Source organism: Pogoniulus pusillus, chromosome 6, assembly GCF_015220805.1.
Source record: "Pogoniulus pusillus isolate bPogPus1 chromosome 6, bPogPus1.pri, whole genome shotgun sequence".
NCBI classification, from domain to species: Eukaryota; Metazoa; Chordata; class Aves; order Piciformes; family Lybiidae; genus Pogoniulus; species Pogoniulus pusillus.
In genome coordinates, this window is record NC_087269.1 from 14,977,918 (window position 1) to 14,997,959 (window position 20,042).

The 20,042-nt window shown below is 57.3% G+C and overlaps 1 protein-coding gene across 2 annotated transcripts; it reads left to right on the plus strand.

The window, feature by feature from the left end:
• The first annotated feature begins 3,360 nt into the window (after positions 1 to 3,360).
• PPRC1 (PPARG related coactivator 1) lies at positions 3,361 to 16,039 on the plus strand. Of its 2 annotated transcripts, none has more exons than XM_064144563.1 (14): positions 3,361 to 3,530; positions 7,473 to 7,616; positions 7,734 to 7,889; positions 8,295 to 8,405; positions 8,782 to 11,548; positions 11,942 to 11,995; positions 12,400 to 12,460; positions 12,790 to 12,857; positions 13,016 to 13,805; positions 14,296 to 14,475; positions 14,640 to 14,703; positions 14,953 to 15,074; positions 15,217 to 15,368; positions 15,692 to 16,039. In XM_064144563.1, exons 1-14 carry the CDS (start codon positions 3,390 to 3,392, stop codon positions 15,793 to 15,795), a joined length of 4,914 nt encoding a protein of 1,637 aa, XP_064000633.1. In that variant the 5' UTR covers positions 3,361 to 3,389; the 3' UTR covers positions 15,796 to 16,039. The 2 variants fall into 2 exon arrangements, with proteins under 2 accessions (XP_064000633.1, XP_064000634.1); XM_064144564.1 differs by having other exon boundaries at positions 7,488 to 7,616.
• The last annotated feature ends 4,003 nt before the right edge of the window (positions 16,040 to 20,042 follow it).

Below are 20,042 nucleotides of genomic sequence, written 5' to 3' on the forward strand. Positions count from 1 at the left end.
CTTGCGCGAGACGTCCCGTTCCCCCCCTCCTCCCCTCCCACGGGCGCCTGCGCACTGCCCGCGTGCGTGCGCGCCGCCCGCTCCGCGCCGCCGTTGCTCCTGCGCCGCGTCAGCCGGGGGGGTGCCGCCATGTCAGGAGTCGGCGGCCGCCCCCCCGGGGCATTTGGCCTGGCCCACTTGAGTGAGGGGAGGGCAGAGCACGGCACAGGCCCTTCAGCCCTGGGGAACCGGGCGGGCCTGCAGTGGCTGTAGGAGTGGACCTCAGGAAGGAGCGCTGGCACACGTGGGTGCGGGGTCCGAGTGGCATAGGCTGCGCGACCCCTGGGGCTTGTCCTCCCCCAAGAGGTGGCGCGGGGCCGGACCTTCTCCACAGTGTCGCCAGCCCGAAGAGCACCGCGCCTGTGCTCAAGGCTGCACTGCCGCCCGGCTCGGCGCACACTGCCCTGAGGCAGAGAAAGAGCCAGGGTGCAGAGATGAATGTACGGACACCCGTGTGCAGGGGAGCAGATAAACGCACCCGTCAAAGCCCAGAGCCTGATGGTGTGTGTAGCTGAGATCTGGATGCCTGGGCAGCTAGTGGTTATTTCCACCCGGGAGGCTGGGAGCAAAATAAGAGGAAACCTCAGTTGTTCAGCATGGTGCCTCGCCAGGCTGGTCCTGTTGGTGAGATTGCACTGTGGGAGCTGCCAGGCCTGGGGGAGCACGTGTCAGGGAAGGGGCCAAGTGGCCACAGAGCTAGGGCAGCAGGAAGGAGAGGGTTTGCAGCTGCACATTGCAGAGTCAGGGAGGTCATGGGTGGCATTTGCTGCACTTTGTGCAGAGATGCCATGACTTGCCACACAGGAGGCAGGGGAGCTGCTCAGATCTGTGCTGCACGCTTGCTACAGGGACGGAGATCGGTGCAGCCTCATCTGCAAGGGCCACCCAGTGAAGATGCAGCCCCAGCTCCATGTTATGAGAGGCACTGTGAGCAGAGCAAACTGTCTAGAAGAGAACATGAGCCCCCTTCTCCTTGCTGAAGGGCCAATACCAGCCCATCTGCTCCTGCCCATGTGGGACTCACATTCTTCATTGACTATTTTTTAAACATCACATGGATTTAAGCAATCTTTCAATCTTTTTTCAGGTTCCAGTTAGCCCCAAGCAAGCTGTCAGGACTGGGTGTTGCACTGTCTGAGCCCGGGTAGCAAGAGGCACCATCAGGATGAAGTGTCTGTAGAATTTGCCTGGGCAGGGATGTCATCACCACATGTGGAGGGAGGGAAACTGCCAGCTAGGATTAAATATGTGCATTTTCTTTCTTGCCTGTTGTTTGTTTTGCCTTGTAAACCAGCAGGAGTGCTTCGTGCTGCCCCTGTGCTGCAAGAGCACCCCTGCTATGGGTTACGCTGGGGGAGGGGGGTACCTGCATGTAGGTTCCCTTCTGATTGCACAACAGAGACCCTATGTGCAGGAGAGAGAGAGTCCCACGTGCAGGACTTGATTGGGCTGGGCTTGTTCTGTGAGGGACAAGCCCTGAATTACTGCAGGCTCCTGCCACATGGAGGGACAGAGTGGTTAGGTGGGTCAATGCCCTGGATGTGTCCCAGGGAGAGGAGATGGTGGGAGAGCAATGTTCAGAGCCAAAGGAGGAAAGCTAGGAGTCTCTGAGGGCAATATCATTCTGCATCTCTGTTGGGTTCCTGAGCACTGGATATGGTCAGCTTGTCCTCTGGTGAAGAGACATGGGCTTTTCCAAAGTGACTTATATTTTGCTGCTGAGCTCAAGTGAAGTGTGTTTGAGAGACAACCACTCCTAGGTTAGGTGGAGCCCAAAGTGGTTGCCTAGGCTTCCCTGCTTCCTCTGTGGTGCCTGAGGTGTGCACGGGCCCAAGGAGCCTGTTACAGCCAACGCAGCCTCCCATGCTTGGCATCGCAGGCATATGCTCACAGTGCCGTGTACCAGCACTTGTGTATGTTACCAGGCAGGTGCTCTTTAGTGCTCACGTGTGGTTCTACAGCCCTGGAAGAGGACCCCTGAAAGAGGTGCAGCAAATGCTTGGCCAGCATTTAGCCAGACGAGTTTGGGTGAAAGGCTTGGAAGGTGCTATGGGCTTGTTGAGGGAAGCAGGAATCCTAGATAAAAGCCTGTTTGTTGCTAGGGAGGAGCAACCCCTAGAAGGCAGGAGGTGACATGGGACTACTGATCACAGATGAAAGTCCCTTGTGACAGAGCTGGAAGGAGCAGCGGGATGAGGCTCTGCATATCAGACATGCCCCAGCTCAGTGACCTGGCACACAAGGCTGACCAAGGCAGCTCTATCCTGTGGTTCTCCATGGGAAACTGACCTGAGCAAGTCTGTGCCTCTGGGAACTGGTGGACAGGCCAGGACAATGAGACCCAGCCGGGTGAATCTTCGACTGCAGAGCTCCCACCAGCATGTCCATATTCTGTTTGTGCTGCAGAGGACACATCGCTACACCCCACGAGGTCCTTCTGACATCTAGGAGCTAGAATAAAGGCTACAGGAGGTGACAGCACCCAAAGGGACTCTGGCACTGATCAAACAGGGCGAAAGGAATGGAGCCAAGCCGTACACACCAGCACCCCCTATGCCACCTAGGTGGGGTGGGCTGGACCGCAGCTGGCTCGAATGACCCGAGTTTGGTTTCTTCCCATCCCTCATGTCCTCCAGGCAATTTTTTGCGTGCCCGCTTCGGAGAGCTGTGCAAGCCCAAACACAAGCTGTTACTCGGTACTTAGTCCTGCCCTGCGGAGTGCAAGGCAGCTCAGGACTCCCATCCTGCTTTTCACCCCTGAAGGTGTTTTTCGTTCACCCTTTCACGCCACAGATGCGTCACCCCATCGACCGCACACGGAATTTTGCTCCATGGAGCCGCAGGGCGGAATCACAGGTCGGGTCGGGGAGCCCCGTCCAGCTATTGCCTCTGCGGCAGCGCTGTCCCCGCTTCCCGAGCGATATAGAAGAGGCCTCGCCAGCCGCCAGTGTCCGCCTCGCCCACGTGTGCAGCAGAGCCGGCAGCAGGGCGGGTCCCGCCGGCGCCGCGGGAAAACGTGCGGCCGCCACGCCCCGGTTCGGCGCTTCCCGCCAGTGACGCCGAATTGCAGGCGGGACCGACCCTGCTCGCCCTCGCCCGTCACAAAGATGTCGGTGAAGCTAACGGCCTGACCGTCTTCAAGATGGCTGCCCGCCCACCTGCGACTGGGCTTTCTCTGCGGCCGGCGCCTGCCGCTCGGCGCGCCGCTGGCGGCGAAGGGGTGTGCGACCGACGAGCCCCGCGCGGGGCGGGGCGGCAGGCGCGGCGGCCGCCGGGAGCCGTAGTGCGGGGCGGGCTGCGGTCACGTGTCTGCGCCTGGCCGTGGCCGCGCTGCGAGCGGAGGCTCCAAGATGGCGGCGCTGCGGGGCGGAGCGGTGTCCGCCGCGGTTAGGGCTGGAGTTGGCGGCACCGCGCCTGGAGCAGCTCCGCGAGGGCTGGTGGGCGGCGGAGCTCCACGAGAGTCGACCCTTCGCGCCGGCAGCCCCCTGAGGGTAAGCGGCAGCGGGGCACGGCGGACCTCGCCGTGACACGTGGAGGCCGGGGCGGCTCCCGCGGCGGCACCACCACGTGTGCCGCGAGCGGGCCTGCCGTGCCGGCGGCGGGCGGGGGACTCTGCGTGCTCTGGGGGTGCTTCTCACGCAGATCGAGCGGGGCAACCAGTGCTTTCCTGACGATGTGGAGTGGTAGTGGTGGCGACTTTGGGGTGGTAGTGGTGGCGGCGTTGGGGTAGTGGAGGCGGCGTTGGGGTGGTAGGATCCCGGCGTGGTCCCCAAGATCCACCGGGGCGGTGGTCTCGGTGCCCCCTGAGGGAGGTGACACCCAGCCCCGGGGAAGCGAAGGCTAAGGGAGACACCGGCCTGGTGTGCCCCTATGATCCTTCCATTCTGGCGCTACTTTCCGCCACCTGCGATCATGCCGGGGGAGGGGTCGGTCGGTTTGGGATATCGACATCCACCAGTTTCGGTGGTAAAAGCTTCCATCGGAGGACGCGGGGTTCTCCTGCCCGCTTCGGGATGGGGGGAAGCTTCTCCCAGCTTCAGTGGGGGTTTATTCCGAGGGAAGTCTTTCCCGCTGTAGGGCGCGGTACTGCTGCCCTTGCTCAGCGTGCCTGCTACCGCCGGTGTCAGCAGCCCTGGTGGGACCCTACCCATACTGAGCTGGGAAGCTATCTGTGAATGCGCTGCTGTCTGGCTGCGGATTGCGGTGCTGCAAGCACCCCTGGATAGAACTGGGGATACCAGCGCTGGGATTGGTTGGAATTTAGTGAAGCTCCATGTTTCAACCCTTTTTAAGATGTGCCTGCTTGACAGGGGTACAGCCTCAGGGGCTGCGGGGGGGAACCCTGCACCCCTACCTCGGGCAGGGAAACGCTTAGCCTCTCTCATCTCTCCCTAACACAGAGGGAGCAGTCTGCGTTTGAGGAAGACAGTTGTGTTCCTTCCTGATGCTTCCTAAAAGCAGCAGAGGGCTCTGGAGCATCCTCTGCTAGTGCCATGCTGGCTGTCTTGAGCCCCCCCAACTTTCTGGGCTTGCTCCATGTCCTAGGAGGCAGGAGTCCTGTGCCCTTACCAGCAAGTGGAGCCAGGTGTGAGAGCTGCTTTGGCAGCCTGCCTGTGGCCAGAGTGGGAAGGCCAGCTGTTCTGTTTGAGGTGTAGCCCTGGCACAGCACACTGGGTGCATATGCCATGTGTCACCAACACAACTTGGATGGGCAGATGCCTGTGGAGGTCTTGGGCATGCCTCCTGGGTACCACAGCAGTGTCCTCTGCTCTGGTTCAATATGCAGGATCTGGTAACCATATTCAGGCTGTCTCCGTCCCAAACTGTTGGCTCAAACTGTGGCTTCCTGCGTGCTCAGAGCTTTCTCTGGCGCTGTGGGCATTCTCCCTTTTGCCCTAGCTGCTCAGGCGCAGCGTGGCCTAAGCCTTGCTTTGAACATTCCTATGACTGCTGCCTCTTCCCTACTGTGCTGCTGAATATAAAACGAACATAGGTTGCTGGAAGGGCACAGAGGGTGTTCCCCCTGGGCTGGAGGGGACAGAAGTCTGATAGGGAAGAGAGCATACCAGGCTGTAGGAGTAGGCTGAGCTGTTTCATGCCTCTGCCTTTGATGCACAGGCGGTAGGGTTGAAGGAGGTGCTGGGCCCCAGGTAGATCAAAGGGAGTCCTGGAGGAACACAGCCTATTTCGATGGTGACTCACAGCTGTGGGACTCCTTGTTGCAAGGTGCTGAGTCAGAGGAGTTCAGGAGGCCTTGGGAGATCTCCTGCCCACCTTTACTCCCAGGCTGTGGACAGGAGCTGTGGGAAGAGGCAGTTTGAGTGGGAGGATTTTACTTTCCCCCTCGTCAAGTGTCCAGCACCAGTCACGGCTGGAAACCTTGTATTAGATGCTGCTTTTGGGGAGAGCAGGTCCTGTGGCAAGATGGGCAGGGCCAGGAAAGCCGGAGGCATCCCCTGCCCCCTTTTCATGTCAGCAGACAAGGGTGAGCCGGTCCCGCGGCTGCTGAGGCTCTGCTAGATCTCTCCCTGCCGGTCATCGCTGACTCAGGCTGCACGCCGGCGCTTGGCCGCGCTGGGCGTGTGAGCCTGGATGCCTTTCCCCTCTCCTCTCGGTACCTCCAGGAGGACTGGCTGGGAATCGCAGCTGGGCTGCGCCGTACATTCCAGCCAGCGGGGCTCTGCGCCGGGTTCTGACCAGCAGCCAGCGCCGGCCCAGGGAGAGGCTGGGGATTCTGAGCGGTAGAACTGCACTGGAGTCTGATCTGCATGATGGGGTGCAGTAGTGTGCCCCTGTCACCTGCAAGCTCCCCTTACAGGCAGAGAGTCCCGGGAGAAGATGCTTGGACTGTCCAGCTGCCTGCCAGGCCCCAAACCACTGCAGGCTTCCCCTCATCAGAGCTGCTGTGTTGGTACACAGTAACAGGCTGGGGTAATTTGGGATGAGTGGATATGTGGCTTTGATTCTCTGCTTGATCCAGTGTCATGCAGGGTAGCTAGAGGTGCCTGCTGTGTCTGATGGGGACAAGTCTCTGAAGCGCCTGAGAGATGAGAGTTTTAGGCATGTGCCATATTTTAGGGAACACGTATTTAGTGAAATGCCTGGTCTCCCTCCACTGCAGCTTCCCTCTTGCCATGAGAGGATTTCAAAGTAAAGGCAGGTCTGGTACAGGGACAGGGGGCATTTTGTCTTGCTTGGGCTCAGGCTTGTGCAAGACACGGGTGAGCTGCATCAGATGCGCATCCCCCAAAGTTCAGCCCAGGGTGGGGAGAGCTTACTTGCCTGCTCCCAGCCAGCTTTGGGAGAGAAGTGTGCTATCCAAGGATAACTCTGTCTTTGGTGCCCTTATCTTCCCTGCTTTCATTCTTTCATTACCTTTCATAGAGTCATAAAATGAACCAAGTTGGAAGAGATCGCCAAGATCATGCAGTCCAACCTATCACTCAGCCCTAGCCAATCAGCTAGACCATGGCACTAGGTGCCTCATCCAGTCTTTCTTGAGCACCTCCAGGGACGGCGAATCTACCACCTCCCTGGGCAGCCCATTCCAGTGGCAAATCACTCTGTGAAGAACTTCCTCCTGCTATCAAGCCTATACCTCCCTTTGCCCAAGCCCATCTGTAAACAGGAATTTACATGCTGTCTTGTGCTAGTGATGTGCCCACCCTGTGCCCAGATCATGGCAGAGGCTGCATGTCCAGTTGCTGCATCCTGTGCCCTTGCCCAGCATCTTGCTTTTCCTGGACACCTTGCAGTGCTGGGTTGTAAGGGCACTGTAAGTGAAGTGTAAAGACCTTTCTGGTATTATCCAAACATCCTGGAGCCGACTGGTTAACTGGAGAGAACATAGGGCTAAGAATTTGAAGGAAAAGGAGCAACAAAGATGGCTTGGCCTGTGCCCTCTTGTATCCTGTAGCAGACATGTTGTGGCAATAGCAGCCTAGCTGCATCTCTGTTGCTGACTCCTGCAGTTCTGTTATGAATTTCGTAATGTTTTGGGGCTTATCTGAAGCGCTGACAGCCAGAGTCTGAGGAGAAAGTGACAGTCCATGGGGTGGGAGCAGCCTGCCTCTTCTCTTCCAGTCCAGCATGAGTGATGCGCAATGCTGGGCAGAGCCTGGTAATTGCTGAGGTTTTATTGATTCACCTTTCCCAGTCATCTAACTGTAGAGGGGAGATCAGGTAGGAGGTTTTAGTGTGGAGGCATCCCTGATAATTGAAAGAGTGTCAGGCTAGAAGTGGCACTGGGCTTTGTGAAGTGAGGAGTGGGCTGTCCCAAACCTCTTCCAAAAAAGCAAGGGCAGAATGATCTGCTGTGCCATCCCTGGACCTGCAGCACATCTACCAGGAGCCCACATGTGTTGTGGAGATCAGTGCTGGTAGTGGTGCATTGCAAAGTGTTTACCTGACTCCCCACGCTCCTTTCTTCACAGTGCTTTTCCCTCCAGGAGGATGAACTGAACTTAACATCACTGAATGCAGAAACCATCTTGGAGGCTGAAGAGATCCTGGGAACGATGCAGAACTATCTGGACTCCTCTGTGATCTCCATCATTGAGGACCTTTCTCTGAGCGAGGTGAGAGCCCGCACCACAGCCCACTCTGGCTGTGGTATGGAGTGGGGTGGTCAGGACCATTGGCCAGGTCCCTTGGCTGTGCCTCACCGCCCTCTGAGACTGCCTCTGTCTTTGCAGCAGAGCAAGGCCTGTCTGGATGCGCAGAATGAACTATCCCTGCTGACTGCCATCACTGAGATCCTGGACAGCACAGACGATGAGACTCTGTCTCCCTTTGACACCATCATGGATGCAGAGCTGCTGACTTCACCTCGGGGGAGGGACAATTCCTCGGTGAGTTGCAAGGTAGAGCCAGCTTGACCCCAAAATAAGTGGGAAGATACTCTGGCAGAGCTCTGCTAGATCCTGGCAGAGGGGTGTCCTGAGATGATAGGACCTTTGTCCTCAGCACTCTGAGGTCCATCTGACCAGCAAAATGAGAAGGGCTGAGCCAGCCCTGGACACCCCCAGGGCTCCAGTGTGGGCTCAGAGGGCCATGCTTTCATCTTGCTCTGGGGAGCAGCACATATGCGTCTCCTTGACCAACTATGGCTGTGTGTGCCATGGGCGAAATTGGGCTGAGTTTGCTCCTGGGCTCTGTGAGGTAAGGTGTATGGCCACTTTAAGACTGGGTAGGGCTTGTCCCCTCCAGCAGCATAACCCTACTGCCACCTTATCTTCTACCTGTCTCCTCTACAGTTTCAGAAGTTTCTCAGCCTGTCACGTCCATCACTGGAATGTGAGAGCCCTGCCCTGGAGCAGCCCAAGGCTCTCAGGCCTCTCAGCAGCAGCATCTCTGTACTTGGGAAGGTGAGGAGCTGAGCAGGGGAAGCTGCAGGAGCAGTTTTGGGGTGGTGCTGGGCTGTGTCCCTGCTTCTGCGCCCCAGCCACTACCTTCCTGCCTGGCACAAGCGTCCTCTCCTAGAAGCAATGCTTTTGTAGTGCGTTGGTGGCAGTGGCAGTAGAGCCTGCCCCAGCTGGTGGGTCTGGGTATTCAATGGATGCCCCTGAGTGGTGCTGGGTTTCCAGCTCTACTGTGTCTTACTGAGAGAGTCAGATGTGTTCCAGCTTTTTGTCTGCCATGGGGCTTTTGCTGCAGAGTTGCAGCAGACCCACAGATGGCTGTGCCTATGGGTGCTCAGGTGAAAACCCAGGAGCTGACACTTGGTCTGGTTTCCCTTTCCAGCCTGACACAGACCTGGCTTGGGACCGTGCTGCTCACAGCCTTGAGGACCCAGTGCTGCTGAAGAAGCAAGTCTGCAGCACCCCGAGGGTAGAGAGGAAGGCAGGCCGGCACCGGTCTCGAGAGCAGCCCCTGCCACAGCGCAGTGATGGGGAGGAAGAGGAGGAGGAGACTGCCTTCAGCAGAGAGCTGGACGGTGGCACAGAGGCTGGGGATTTTTGTGTGAGTGAGGTTGGGGCGGCACTAGAGGAGCATGAAGACCCCTGCATCATCAACACTGGCGATGTGTCATTGAGTGAGCTGGTGAAGTCCATGCACCCATACTGCCTGCCCACCTTTACTGTGTGCCTGGATCCTGATGCTGAGCCTGTGGCTAAAGAGCTCCTGAGTGGTCCTGTCATGCTGGAAATTGTGCCTCATGAGGGGGAGAGCATGGAGATGCCTGTGGTCCTGCAACCCTTGTCTCCCAGCTTCCCCAGCTTGGAGGCACAGCTCCTAGGAGCAGAGAAGAGTGCTAGGGAGTCAATCCCAGAGGACCAAGAAGAGCTGCCAGGAGTTGCAGCTCAGAAAAACAAAGTGGAGAGGAAGGAGAAATTGCCTGAGAAGGAGCCCTCTTGCTCTACACCAGAGAGCACATCCCCACTGAAGACAACAGCATCTGGATCCCGGATCTCTGACAGCAGCTCCTGGTGCAGCAAAGAGGCCCCGGCGAGTGGCAAACGTGAACGCTCAGAGAAGGGACGTGGGTGTGAGAGAGCAAGGAAGAGTCGGAAAAAGAAAGTGAAGGAGGACCAAAGCAAGCAGCCCAAGCCAAGCAGGGACTCTGTGGCGCCTCAGCTCCGCTCGGCTGGCTCTGGACAACCCCCAGGTCAGCCACCTCCTGGCCGCCGTCGGGCAGCATGTCCCTCTGTCCAGGTCTCAGACTTCCTGGCACAGCAGCTGGAGCGAGCCCGGAAGGAGGGGCAGGTGGAGCTGCGCGGGGAGCGGCCACCACGGCCTCGAGGCAGGCCCCGGAGCACGGCAGAGAGCTCCCTGCTTGAGAAAACACAGCAAGAGCTGCGGAAGGAACTAACAACAGAAAGAGTGGCTGTGACCCTGGAGAAGGCTGAGACTGTGGTACCTCTGGAGAAGACTGTAGCAGGGGTGGTGGAGCCACTAGCAGCTGGGTGTCCAGACCCTGCAGATCAGGCTGAGGGTAGGGGAGATGCACAGCCAGCTGCTGGACAGAGCAGTGGGGTCTCTGAGGCTGCCTCTCTGCTTCCGGAGCAAGGTATGGGTCTAGAGCCCTCCCAGAGCCTACTGGTGGCAGAGCCAAGCGAGGGCGTGCCCAAGGAAACAAAGCCCAAGGCCTTGAGCCTGCGGGAATACCGCATCCGTATGCTGCACCGCCAGCCCAGCCCAGGCAGCAGGAAGGACTCTGAGAAGCAAGTGGCCAGCAAGTGGCCCAGCATCCCTGAGCCTCCAACAGAGCTGGCAGAGATTCCATGCCTGGTGGCACCTGTGCATCCCACCACTGAGGCAACCAGCACTCAGAAAAGCCCAGAGAAGCTCACGAGCTCTGCTGATATCGCTTCTACTGGCAAAGGTCCTGCTGCTCTGGCTTCAGCTCCTGTACCTGCCACTGCTCCAGCACCTGCTACAGCTCCGCCACCGCCATCAACACCAATGCCTTTTGTTGCACCAAATGTGCCCCCAGCTGCTGGGGCAGCCCCCACTGGGATGCCACCAGCCTCTGCCGGTGCTTATGCCCTTTACCCACCAGTGCCTTCCTGGCCCTGCTTCAGGCCACAGCCTGTGGGCCGCCGCAGTTTGCCCCCGCCACCCGGTGCTGGCTCCTCCAGTGCTTTTCACGTGATGCCTGGCGTACCACCTCCAGCCGTGGCCTGGCCCCCACCAGCCATGCTGCCCCCACCTCCGTTTGGCCCCAGTGGACCCTATGCCACAGTAGGGTGGGCACCACCATCCTACTGGCCAGTAATCCCCATGCCTCCTCCACCTCCTCTGCCATATGGGGACCCTGGAGCAGCACTGCAGAGCACTGCTCCCTCCCCAGCTGGTGGCCACCCCGGCAGGGCTCTCCCATTGCAGCCTCCCATTGTCTCTGCGCTTAGCTGCCCAGAGCCACTGGCCTTCCCATCTCAGCAACCCACCACCCTGAGCAGCGAGATGGGGGCTGCAGGTGGCCCAGGCAGGATGACAACCAGCAGAGTGTCAGATCCCAGGAGGCAGGCACGGCTGGGAGGGGAGAGCTCTCTTCCAAAGGGCCCGAAGATCTCAGCCCTTACACGGCCACCAGCAGCCCCATCAGTTCCTGCTGCCCAGCCCAGCAGAATCCCTCCTGCAGTTCCAGCCCAGCCCATGGCAGCCCGTGAGGTTGCCCTCATCCAGCCTCCAGAGGACTCCCAGGCTGCAACCTCTACCCAACTCCTGAAGGCCCCTTCAGCTGCCATCCGTTACCCTGCAGATGTGTCTCCTGCCACTGGCCTTGTTGAGGAATCCCTTGGCACTCACCCTGCAGAGGAGGTTGCAGGGCCAGACAAGAGAGCAGTGGAGAAAGCCCTTCTGGAGCCCAAGGCAGCTGCTGTGCTGGAGCCCCCCAGCAAAAAGCCCACCACCCTGGCTGCAGTAGCACCACAAAAAGGGGGTCGAGAGAGCAGCCTGCCCACCAAGACACCCACTGCACGGTCATGGAGGCACCAGCCGCTGCTCAGCGCAGCACAGTCCTCTGACAGCAGCAAGGACATCGTGCAAGCCTTCATCAGTGAGATTGGTGAGTGGGAAGAACAAGGGGTGCTGGGCATTGTCAGCTGGCGAGGCTGCAGTGCTGCTGGCAGGCAGTTCTGGGCACTTCTCAGAGTGAAAGTGGCAAAGTTGTGCCTGCAGGCTTGCAGACTTTTCTCAGTGCTCTGCCAGGGTACATTGCCTTCAGTGGATAGTCTGGGCTGGCTGTGCCCAAATTGATCCCTCCTGGGATCGTAGAGGGGGATGCTCCTGTCCTTCTGGTGGGAGCTGTGTGGCTGCTGCAGGCTCTGCCACTGCTCCCCAGCACTTGTCCTATCACCCAGGGAGGCTGATAGAGGGGGAGGATGGGTCTGGGGTGAATAACTGTGCTGCCAGGAAGGTTTTGGGTGACCTGACTTGCTGTGCTCTCTCCCTGGCCCAGGGATCGAAGCTACTGACCTGTCCAGCCTGCTGGAGCAGTTTGAGAAGTCTGAGGGTGCGTATGTGGTTTAGTGTGCCCCACTGGGCTCCCTCTGTGTCACACAGGCGTACCTGGCCTACTTCTGCTGCCTGTGGTGGAGCTGGAGTAGGGGGCTGGGACACTGCTGCTTGCCAGCTGGTGTTACCTGTCTGGGTGCCTTGTCTCAGGGGTGTCTTTCCCCCTATCTCCTTCTTTGCCTGTGAAAGCAGACAGAGGTTCCCAGGGGGGCTGAGGAGGTGGTGAGAAGAGCCTGGGAAGGAAAGGGAGCAGGGAGCTGCATTTGGGGTGCTGTGAAGCCTCTCGCAGTCTGTGCCCAAGGTGCTCTCTGTCCATATTCCCCCACTTTCCATTTGTAGGGTCTGTCCCCTGCTGTCCAGCCCCAGCCTTTCTCCACCTTTACCTACTCACTCTCTTTTCAGCCAAGAAAGTGGAGACTCCCGTGCAGCCTCCTGAGGACAGGCGTCCAGCAGGGAGCTCTGGGTGAGTACTAAGCTGGTGTCCCATCATGAAGCCTGGCAGAGGGTTGACCTCTGCCTTTGGTGGGGAGCATGAGGCAGATACCAGTCATGGTAGTATTTGAACTGTGCCCAGGGACTGTGTCCACTGGCTCAAAAGGGGTTGAGCTCCTCACTGGGTTGGGGGTCAGGGATGGGGCTGAGGGGAAAAATCTGGGGGAAGCTGTTCTGGACATGACTGGGCTATGCAAGTTCCATTCTTGCAGCTTTCTTGGATCCTCTGTCCCACCACAGGCATGGGAACTGGGCTGGGCTTTGGCTGCCACATTTGACAAAGCTCCTTCCCTCTCTCAGGCCTGAGACCCAGCAGGACAGGAAGCCCACGGACAACCTGCAGGCCTCTGAGCTGGCCAATGTGGCAGGTAATGCCTGGGGTGAGGTGGGGGATTCCACCATCTCCTGGCAGGGTCTTTCATGGGACTAGGGGGAGTTGCCCAGGATTTAAGGGAAGCTGGGCCAAGAGGGAGTCCCAGCCAGGCAGTTTGCAGCTGCTCTTAAAAACCCTCTGGTACTCTTGCAGGCCTCACCCCTCCAGCAACGCCTCCCCACCAGCTATGGAAGCCATTGCCTGCTGTCTCACTGCTGGCCAAAGCTAATCTGCCCGGGTCTGCACTCCAGGAAGGGCCCCAGAAGATGGCCAAGCCGGTGAAGGCCAAGCCGCTGCTGTCAGGCAAACTCCAGGGGAAAAGCCTGGTCCCAGCCCCTGCCAGCTCAGCCCCCAGCCATGTCTGCTCAGGAGACCATGACTACTGCATCCTGGGTACAGCACAGCTGGAGACAAATGGTGGCCCTGCCACACAGCCCCCTGCTGAGGGCGGCTCCCGCTGGAATGTGAAACACCACCGGGATATCACTATCAAACCGATCTTCTCCTTGCCAAAACGGACGCTGAACCAGCCCAAGCCCACCTTACCAGTCCCCACCACTGTGGAGGCCAGCCAGGAATCCCTGGGGACAGCTTGCTTAGATCCCCTGGATTATCGGACTAGCGTCCCTAACAAGGCCACCACCGAGTGCAGTAGTCCCCCCACGTCAGTGCTCCTGTCTCCAGCTGCTTCCCCCTGCCGGGACCAGGAGATGCAGACTCCCAGTGCCCAGCCCAGCCAAGCTGCTGCCAAGAGGTCCCTGCGTTGCTATCGGAGGCCCCAGGACTCACCCAGCCCATCTGCCAGCAGCTGGAGGGCTGGTCGGAGCCGTGCCAGCCGCTCTTTCAGCTCCAGTTCAGATGGAGCTAGCGAGTCCTCGTCTTCATCGTCGTCCTCCCGCTCACGGTCCCGATCATTCTCCCCACCACCCAAGCGGTGGCGAAGGTAAGCAGTGGAACCTGTCTCCTTGCTCGCTGGGCAATTGTTTCTTGGCAGGTCTTTCGCAAGTATGCCCAGACACCTCTTTATGGGTCTACTTAAAGAAGACCACCATGTGGGTGTGAGGACTCCAGTATCATCTTGTGCTCTGTGTTGGACTCAGCACAGCAGCCTCAGCCCCTTCTAGGCCCTTGCCTAGTCATAGCCATGGGCTGTGTGGCTCCGCTGTGATTGTTTCTTGTTCTTCAAAGGCTGTGCCAGTTGTGAGCTTACTACTCTGTTGTCACAGTGCTGTTTGGAGCCAAGTGAAGTAACATCACTGAGGCATCATTACTGCCCTGCCAAACTTGGGCAGAGTTTTCCATAGGCCAGCTCACCATGGGGATGAGTCTTGCTGGGTTCCTTGGGAAGTATAAAGGGCTTTTTATTGTCCAGAGCCTTGTGGTGCTGAGCACGGGGAGGCTTGGCACTGAGCTGTGCCTCTCCTTCCTCCCAGGTACCGCTTAAGATGTTCCCGTAGCAACTCCTCTCGCTCCAGCTGTGGGTCATGTGGCAGGTCCCGGCACAGGTCCTCATCCTCGTCATCAGCATCCTCCTACTCGTCCAGGTCCACATCTCGTAGCCAGTCTCGCTCTCAGTCCCCTTCACCACACAGGAGGAGTAACAGGCAGAGAAGGTGAGTGTGACCACCCTGCAGGACTGAGCTTTCCCCATCCAATCTCCTGGCCTCTTATATTCCGGGTAGGGGTGGACTTAGTCTTTCAGTATCTCCGTGGGATCAATTTTGTCTGGCCCCTGCCATGACCTTATAGCTCATGTGTCTGGTTTCTGCCCTGCCAGATACAGTTATGATGCACAGGACCACTACCAAAGGCAGAGGATTCTCCAGAAGGAACGTGCAATAGTGAGTGCTGGAGGGCTGTGAATCAACAGAGATGGGGATTTGGGGGTCCACAGCCCTTCCACCCCTTTGAAGAACTGTGGGTGTCTCAGCCTTGAAGGCAGCATTACTGGGAGGTTCTAGCCAGGGTGTGGTGTGATGGGTGGCAGTGCAGGGAAGGTGCTCTGTTGGGAGGTCCTGCTCACCAGGAGAGCTTGGAGATGCCAAGTAGCCCTGTTCCCATCTCATGGGATGGTGCATCCTTGCCTACAGGAAGAGCGCAGAGTGGTGTTTATTGGCAAGATCCCAAGCAGGATGACCCGGTCAGAGCTCCGGCACCGCTTCTCTGTGTTCGGAGACATCGAGGAGTGCACCTTGCATTTTCGCTCTGAAGGGTAAGAGCTGTGGGGACACAGAATGTGCCCGGGGATGTCCCCTCTTGGCTGTTTCTCCATTCCTCAGGAGGACTCTGTAGACTGAGAAGTGGTGAATTGTACTCTGCTGCTGATCGTCTTCCTTCTTCTCCTTTGGCTCCAGGGACAACTATGGCTTTGTCACCTACCGCTATGCTGAGGAAGCCTTTGCCGCTATTGAGAGTGGGCACAAGCTGCGGCGCCCAGACGAGCAGCCCTTCGATCTGTGCTTCGGTGGCCGCCGGCAGTTCTGCAGGAGAAACTATGCTGACCTGGGTGAGTCACACGTTCCCCCAGGCAGGGATTGGCACCCTGGATTCTCTCTCCTTCCCAAAGGTGTAGAGTTCTCCATCCTTTAGGTCTGTCAGGCTTGGTTGGGTAAGGCACATCCAGGCATAGCCCTGTCTTGAGGTGGGGTTGAACAGGGGCTTCTCATCCCTCCAGCACTGTGATGGAGGCCAGGCACAGTCCTCCATCAGACTGACTTTGGGTCTAAAGGTTGGCATCTTGACGAGACACGAGAAGGAGTTGCTGTGGTGATGGCCAGAACTGTGCCAGTGTCCCCATGATTTAAGGCAACCTCTTCCCATGTCTTACAGACTCAAACCGGGAGGATTTCGACCCAGCCCCCGTCAAGAGCAAGTTTGACTCGCTGGACTTCGACACGCTGCTGCGGCAGGCACAGCGCAGCCTGCAGAGGTAGCGGCAGGCAAGGCGGAGTGCCCGCCCCCACTTTTATACTCAAATACAAAAGACAAAAAAAGTATGGAGAGAGAGATAGAGAGAGAGAGAGAAAGAAAGTTTTTAAGAAAAAGGAAAAGGAAAAAAATGTTTTATAACCAGTATTTAAGGAGGATGGCTCATTTGCCTTTGACCAGAGGGGCCCAGGCAAGTGGCAGCGCCAGGCTTGCCCCAACCATGTAATAAACGCGGATGCCCAAACAGAAGCCCTGCCTCGTCATCTCCTTCATGTGGGCTCGGCCTCTGCCTCCGTTGGGACCCCCGGGGCTCTGTGCTGAGGTTTGGCCCCATGAGAAGAGGCACAGGTCAGGGACTGGATGCAGAAGTGGGGTCTGGGGAAAGTGGGGCAGGACTGGGTCACCAGGCTGCTCTGAGGGGCCCTATGTCAGTTCTCAACTGGGCTGGCATAGGGTGAACTCCTCTTATGAGGACAGGCAGTGCAGACTGCTCCGACGGTCTCTTAGGCTCCACTGGAACAAGGATTCAGCACCGTGGCCCCTCAGTACCCGACTAGGCTTTGGGACCGCCTGCACCTCCCATGGTGGCCACGGAGGGGCAGTGCAAGATCCTCCTCCACCGCCCTTTGCTGCGGTGGGCTGGGGTAGAAGGGGCTCAGGCTTTTGTCGGGGCTCTGTCGGCTCTGAGGGCAGCACGCACAATTACGATGTCTACTCATCCCCTTCGAGCCAGCCGGGTAGTTTTGCTCCAGCTCACCATGAGAGGGATGTCAGACATCTCATCTCTAGGTGTTCCCCAAGGGAAAGGTGTTGGTGTGACTGCAGAGACATTACAGGCATCTGCAGCAGGCAGAGCATAGCAGGATAGTGACTGGCAGAGGAGGAGTGGACAGTGATGGAGAGGGGATGCAGGATGCCTGTTCAGGTCCCCCTGTGCTGCAGCATATTGAGTAGAAGGGTGATCTCAAACAGCCCTCAAGGGTGTATGCTTGGACCTGCTGACAAACATTCTCCCTGCACCTCACCCTGACTAGCAGTGCTGGGGCCCTGCACCCTACTCTTGTGCTGGCAGCAAGAGAAAAGTGCTGCTTTGGACTACTCATCTGGGACAAGCCTGGAGATCCCCAGCACAAGAGTGGGACTGAACTGACACTGCTGGCTAGGAACTCCAAAGTGACATCAAGCATCCTGGCTTTAGGACTGGGCCAGGTTTGGGCAGAGCACAGTGGTGCCCAGCTAAGCCACCTCTCAGCTCACCCTGAGATGGGGGCAGCCTGCAGCTGCCTATCTAGGCTCTGCAGAGCTGGGGAATTGTGGAGAGAACGGGACAGGCAGAGGATGGACACCACTAACCCTTGCCAGGATTTGTTGCAATGCCTGAGGTGGCAGGGGCTGGTCAAAGTCTCCTTAGGCCTCTTGCTTGATGAAGGCAGTGCCCACTCCACTCGTAGGAGAGCAGGAAGGGGAATAGCAGCAATAAATGCAGGGTGGGATATCCAGTGGGTGTGATGCAGAACATGGGGTTCAGCCAAGCAGCTGTTCATGCTGCCACTTGGATTGTGTTCAGGCCCCTGAGGTGCTTTGCAGGGGTGCCCAGGGTGTGCTGCAGCAATCTTGAGGTCCAGGATTCAGATAATGCCTGGAGTTCACTTGTGCCCTCTCTGCTTTCCTGGATGGAGAGGAATGCTCCTGATTCTGCTTGCACACTGGCGACTCCTGCTGTTCTCAAGGTCAAGCCTAGGAGGCCTCTGTGATACCCTAGGTATGTGGGGTCCTGTGAGGCTGCCAGTGGTGTGAACGCTGAAGCAAGCTCCTATCCTGTCTTCTCCTGCTTGGCCCTGGACTTTGCACAAGGGAGGGTTCAAGGAGGCGGATACAGGCAAAGGTATGAGCAGGACTTAGGGGTAAGGTGGTCAGGGAGATGTTAATCAGTAATGCAGCTCTTGCTTGGGGCAGGGGTAGGAGGGTACAAGAGGGGAGAGGGTGAAAGCCAGGGCCTGACAGGGACTCGGAGGGGAGGATGCAGGTGTCACTTTCTGGGGGTCTGCGCAAAACCCATTTTGCTGCACCACACAGGCAGTCCCTCTCCTGCCCAGGGCGGCTGGGCCAGTTGTGCTGACAATCATCTCCCTGGTCTGAGCTGCCACAGCAGCACTGAGGGCCTGTGAATTCAAGTAAGTGCAAAAACACTCCCAATCTGTAGGCAGATCCAGGTCTCTGGAAGAGTTCATGTTCCAGAGAGCTGGGTTGGTTCTTCCCACTACTTTAGGTGTTCTGAAAGTTTCTTCATAGCCTTTCTTTGAACTTCTGCTGTAGCTGTGGGGGCAGGTGGCAGCTGGGAGTGTCATGGGGAAGCTGGAGCTGGGCAGGGGGACAATCTGCTGGCAGAAGGACCCTTGGGGTTGTGCTTCCAGGCATTTGGGCAGCTCTCTGAGCATGCAAACAAAGCTGTATCCCTATATTTCTGGAGCTGGGCTGTGCACGGTCCCCTCCTCTCATTCCAGTGGGTGAGGAAAGGTGAAGGGTGTGAAAGCATTTGTGTTTCCAAGAGAATTAACACCCGGCTGCTGTGCCCTATAAATCTTGCAAGCGTTAGAGGCTGGCTTTGTCCTGGCTGTGTTACAGTTTAATGGTTTCCGTTAGCAATAACCTGGCCCTGTGTTCTAGGGTTATTGATTTAAGGACTGTTGTGGAGGGTGTGAGAGTTGCAGAAAGGTGTTCTCCTGCTGCCCGGTTGGAAGCCACAGTACCACTGCAAAGAGGAGGCAGGGGAGCAGGAAGTGGTGCACAACCAGCTCTCTGGAAGTGGGGGTTCTGGCAGGAACTATCTGGAGAATATTGGGACAGTGGAGAAGAGCAGCACTTGAAGCCCACCCCTCTTGCTCAGCCCTGCTACCAGCAGGTATGGCTGCAGAGGTGTCTGGGCTGTCATGGTAGCAGGGCGCCATGGATGCATCCCCTAAGATTCAACGCAGTTGGGACATGCCTGCTTTTAGCTCTTATTCCAGTTGTTGCATGCTTGGATGGCTGCTGACAACGGCTGGCCATTCTGTGTGCTTCTCACATGCCAGCCAGACCACCATGCTGCCCTGAAGACAGCAGGTTTAAGAGTTTGGACCTGGAGCTCCCAAGGCAGAGCCATGCCCTGGCTCTCCTCCGCACACACCGATAGGTAAGTCCTGCCAGTGGCTGCGTTGCTGGCCTGGAACAGTCCTCCTCACATCCCGGTTGCTCTTCGGAAGGGCTGACATGCAGCTTATGCACGGCCTTTGCCTCGCTGTCATCAGTGGTACCCATGGTGGTACCTGTTTTCCTGCCAGAGGTCTATTAGAGGTGAGGGACAGAGGTGGGGCTTTGTGGGACATCTGTTCTGCTCAACTCATGCCACAAGCCAGGCACTAAAAGTGCTTCATGCAAATGCTGAGTGGAGTCTCAGCAAAAAAGCTGCACCTGTCACATGCCACAAGAAGCAAACAAGGAGGTTAAGGGTCTATCAGGTTTGCAGCCTGGTGATGGCAAAGACTTTGTGAGGGGGAAAAAAATTGCATGTGATCTAGAAGATAAATGTGAACTTGGAGAGGTGGCAAAAAGCCCAAACAAACCACAAACAAATTCAAAACAAAAATGATCCCAAAACCACATTTTTTCTGTCAGTCCAGGAAAATTCCCTCCTGACCCTAATCTGGCAATAGCATTAAGCCTAATGTGTGAGCAGGCCTCTAATGCTGACAGCACCAATGCATTAGGTCCAGAGCTTGTCTTCAGTGTTCTGGAAGAAGGAGGAAAACCTCAGAACCTGTAGAAGCAAATTAAGGAGGAAATAGTTTATTCTTCATCTTCACAGTGACCAGCAGCAACCTGGAAGCAGCACCTCCTCCAAACATCTTTAGCACTGATGATTCCTTGGCCAGCCAGGAACTGTGTCCCAGGCTGAGCTGCACATCTTCAAGGCTCCTCCATTTAAAAGTTTATGGAGTTCTGTCAAACTATGTTAAATTTGTCTGGATTTCTTTGCTCCATTACCTTTCTTGAAGGCTGGTCCAGAGCTTCACTCCTGTTGGGCTAGAAACTCCCCAGTTTAACAACTAAGCTGAATCACTATCCTGTGATGTTATTGTATGTCCTAAAGGTTTTATTTTCTTATTTACAGTTTTCTTTCAGTGGTTCTCCAGAAGTATATCTGTACCCTTTCAGCCTCTGATCAGAACAAGCCAAACACTTCCAGCAGATCTTCATCAGCTGTTGCTTTTTG

Coding starts and splice junctions, on each gene's coding strand:
- PPRC1 (XM_064144563.1), top strand. CDS start 3,390: ATGGCGGCGCTGCGGGGCGGAGCGGTGTCCGCCGCGGTTAGGGCTGGA. Junction 12,858..13,015: donor TGAGCTGGCCAATGTGGCAG/GTAATGCCTGGG, acceptor GTACTCTTGCAG/GCCTCACCCCTCCAGCAACG. Junction 13,806..14,295: donor CCACCCAAGCGGTGGCGAAG/GTAAGCAGTGGA, acceptor CCTTCCTCCCAG/GTACCGCTTAAGATGTTCCC.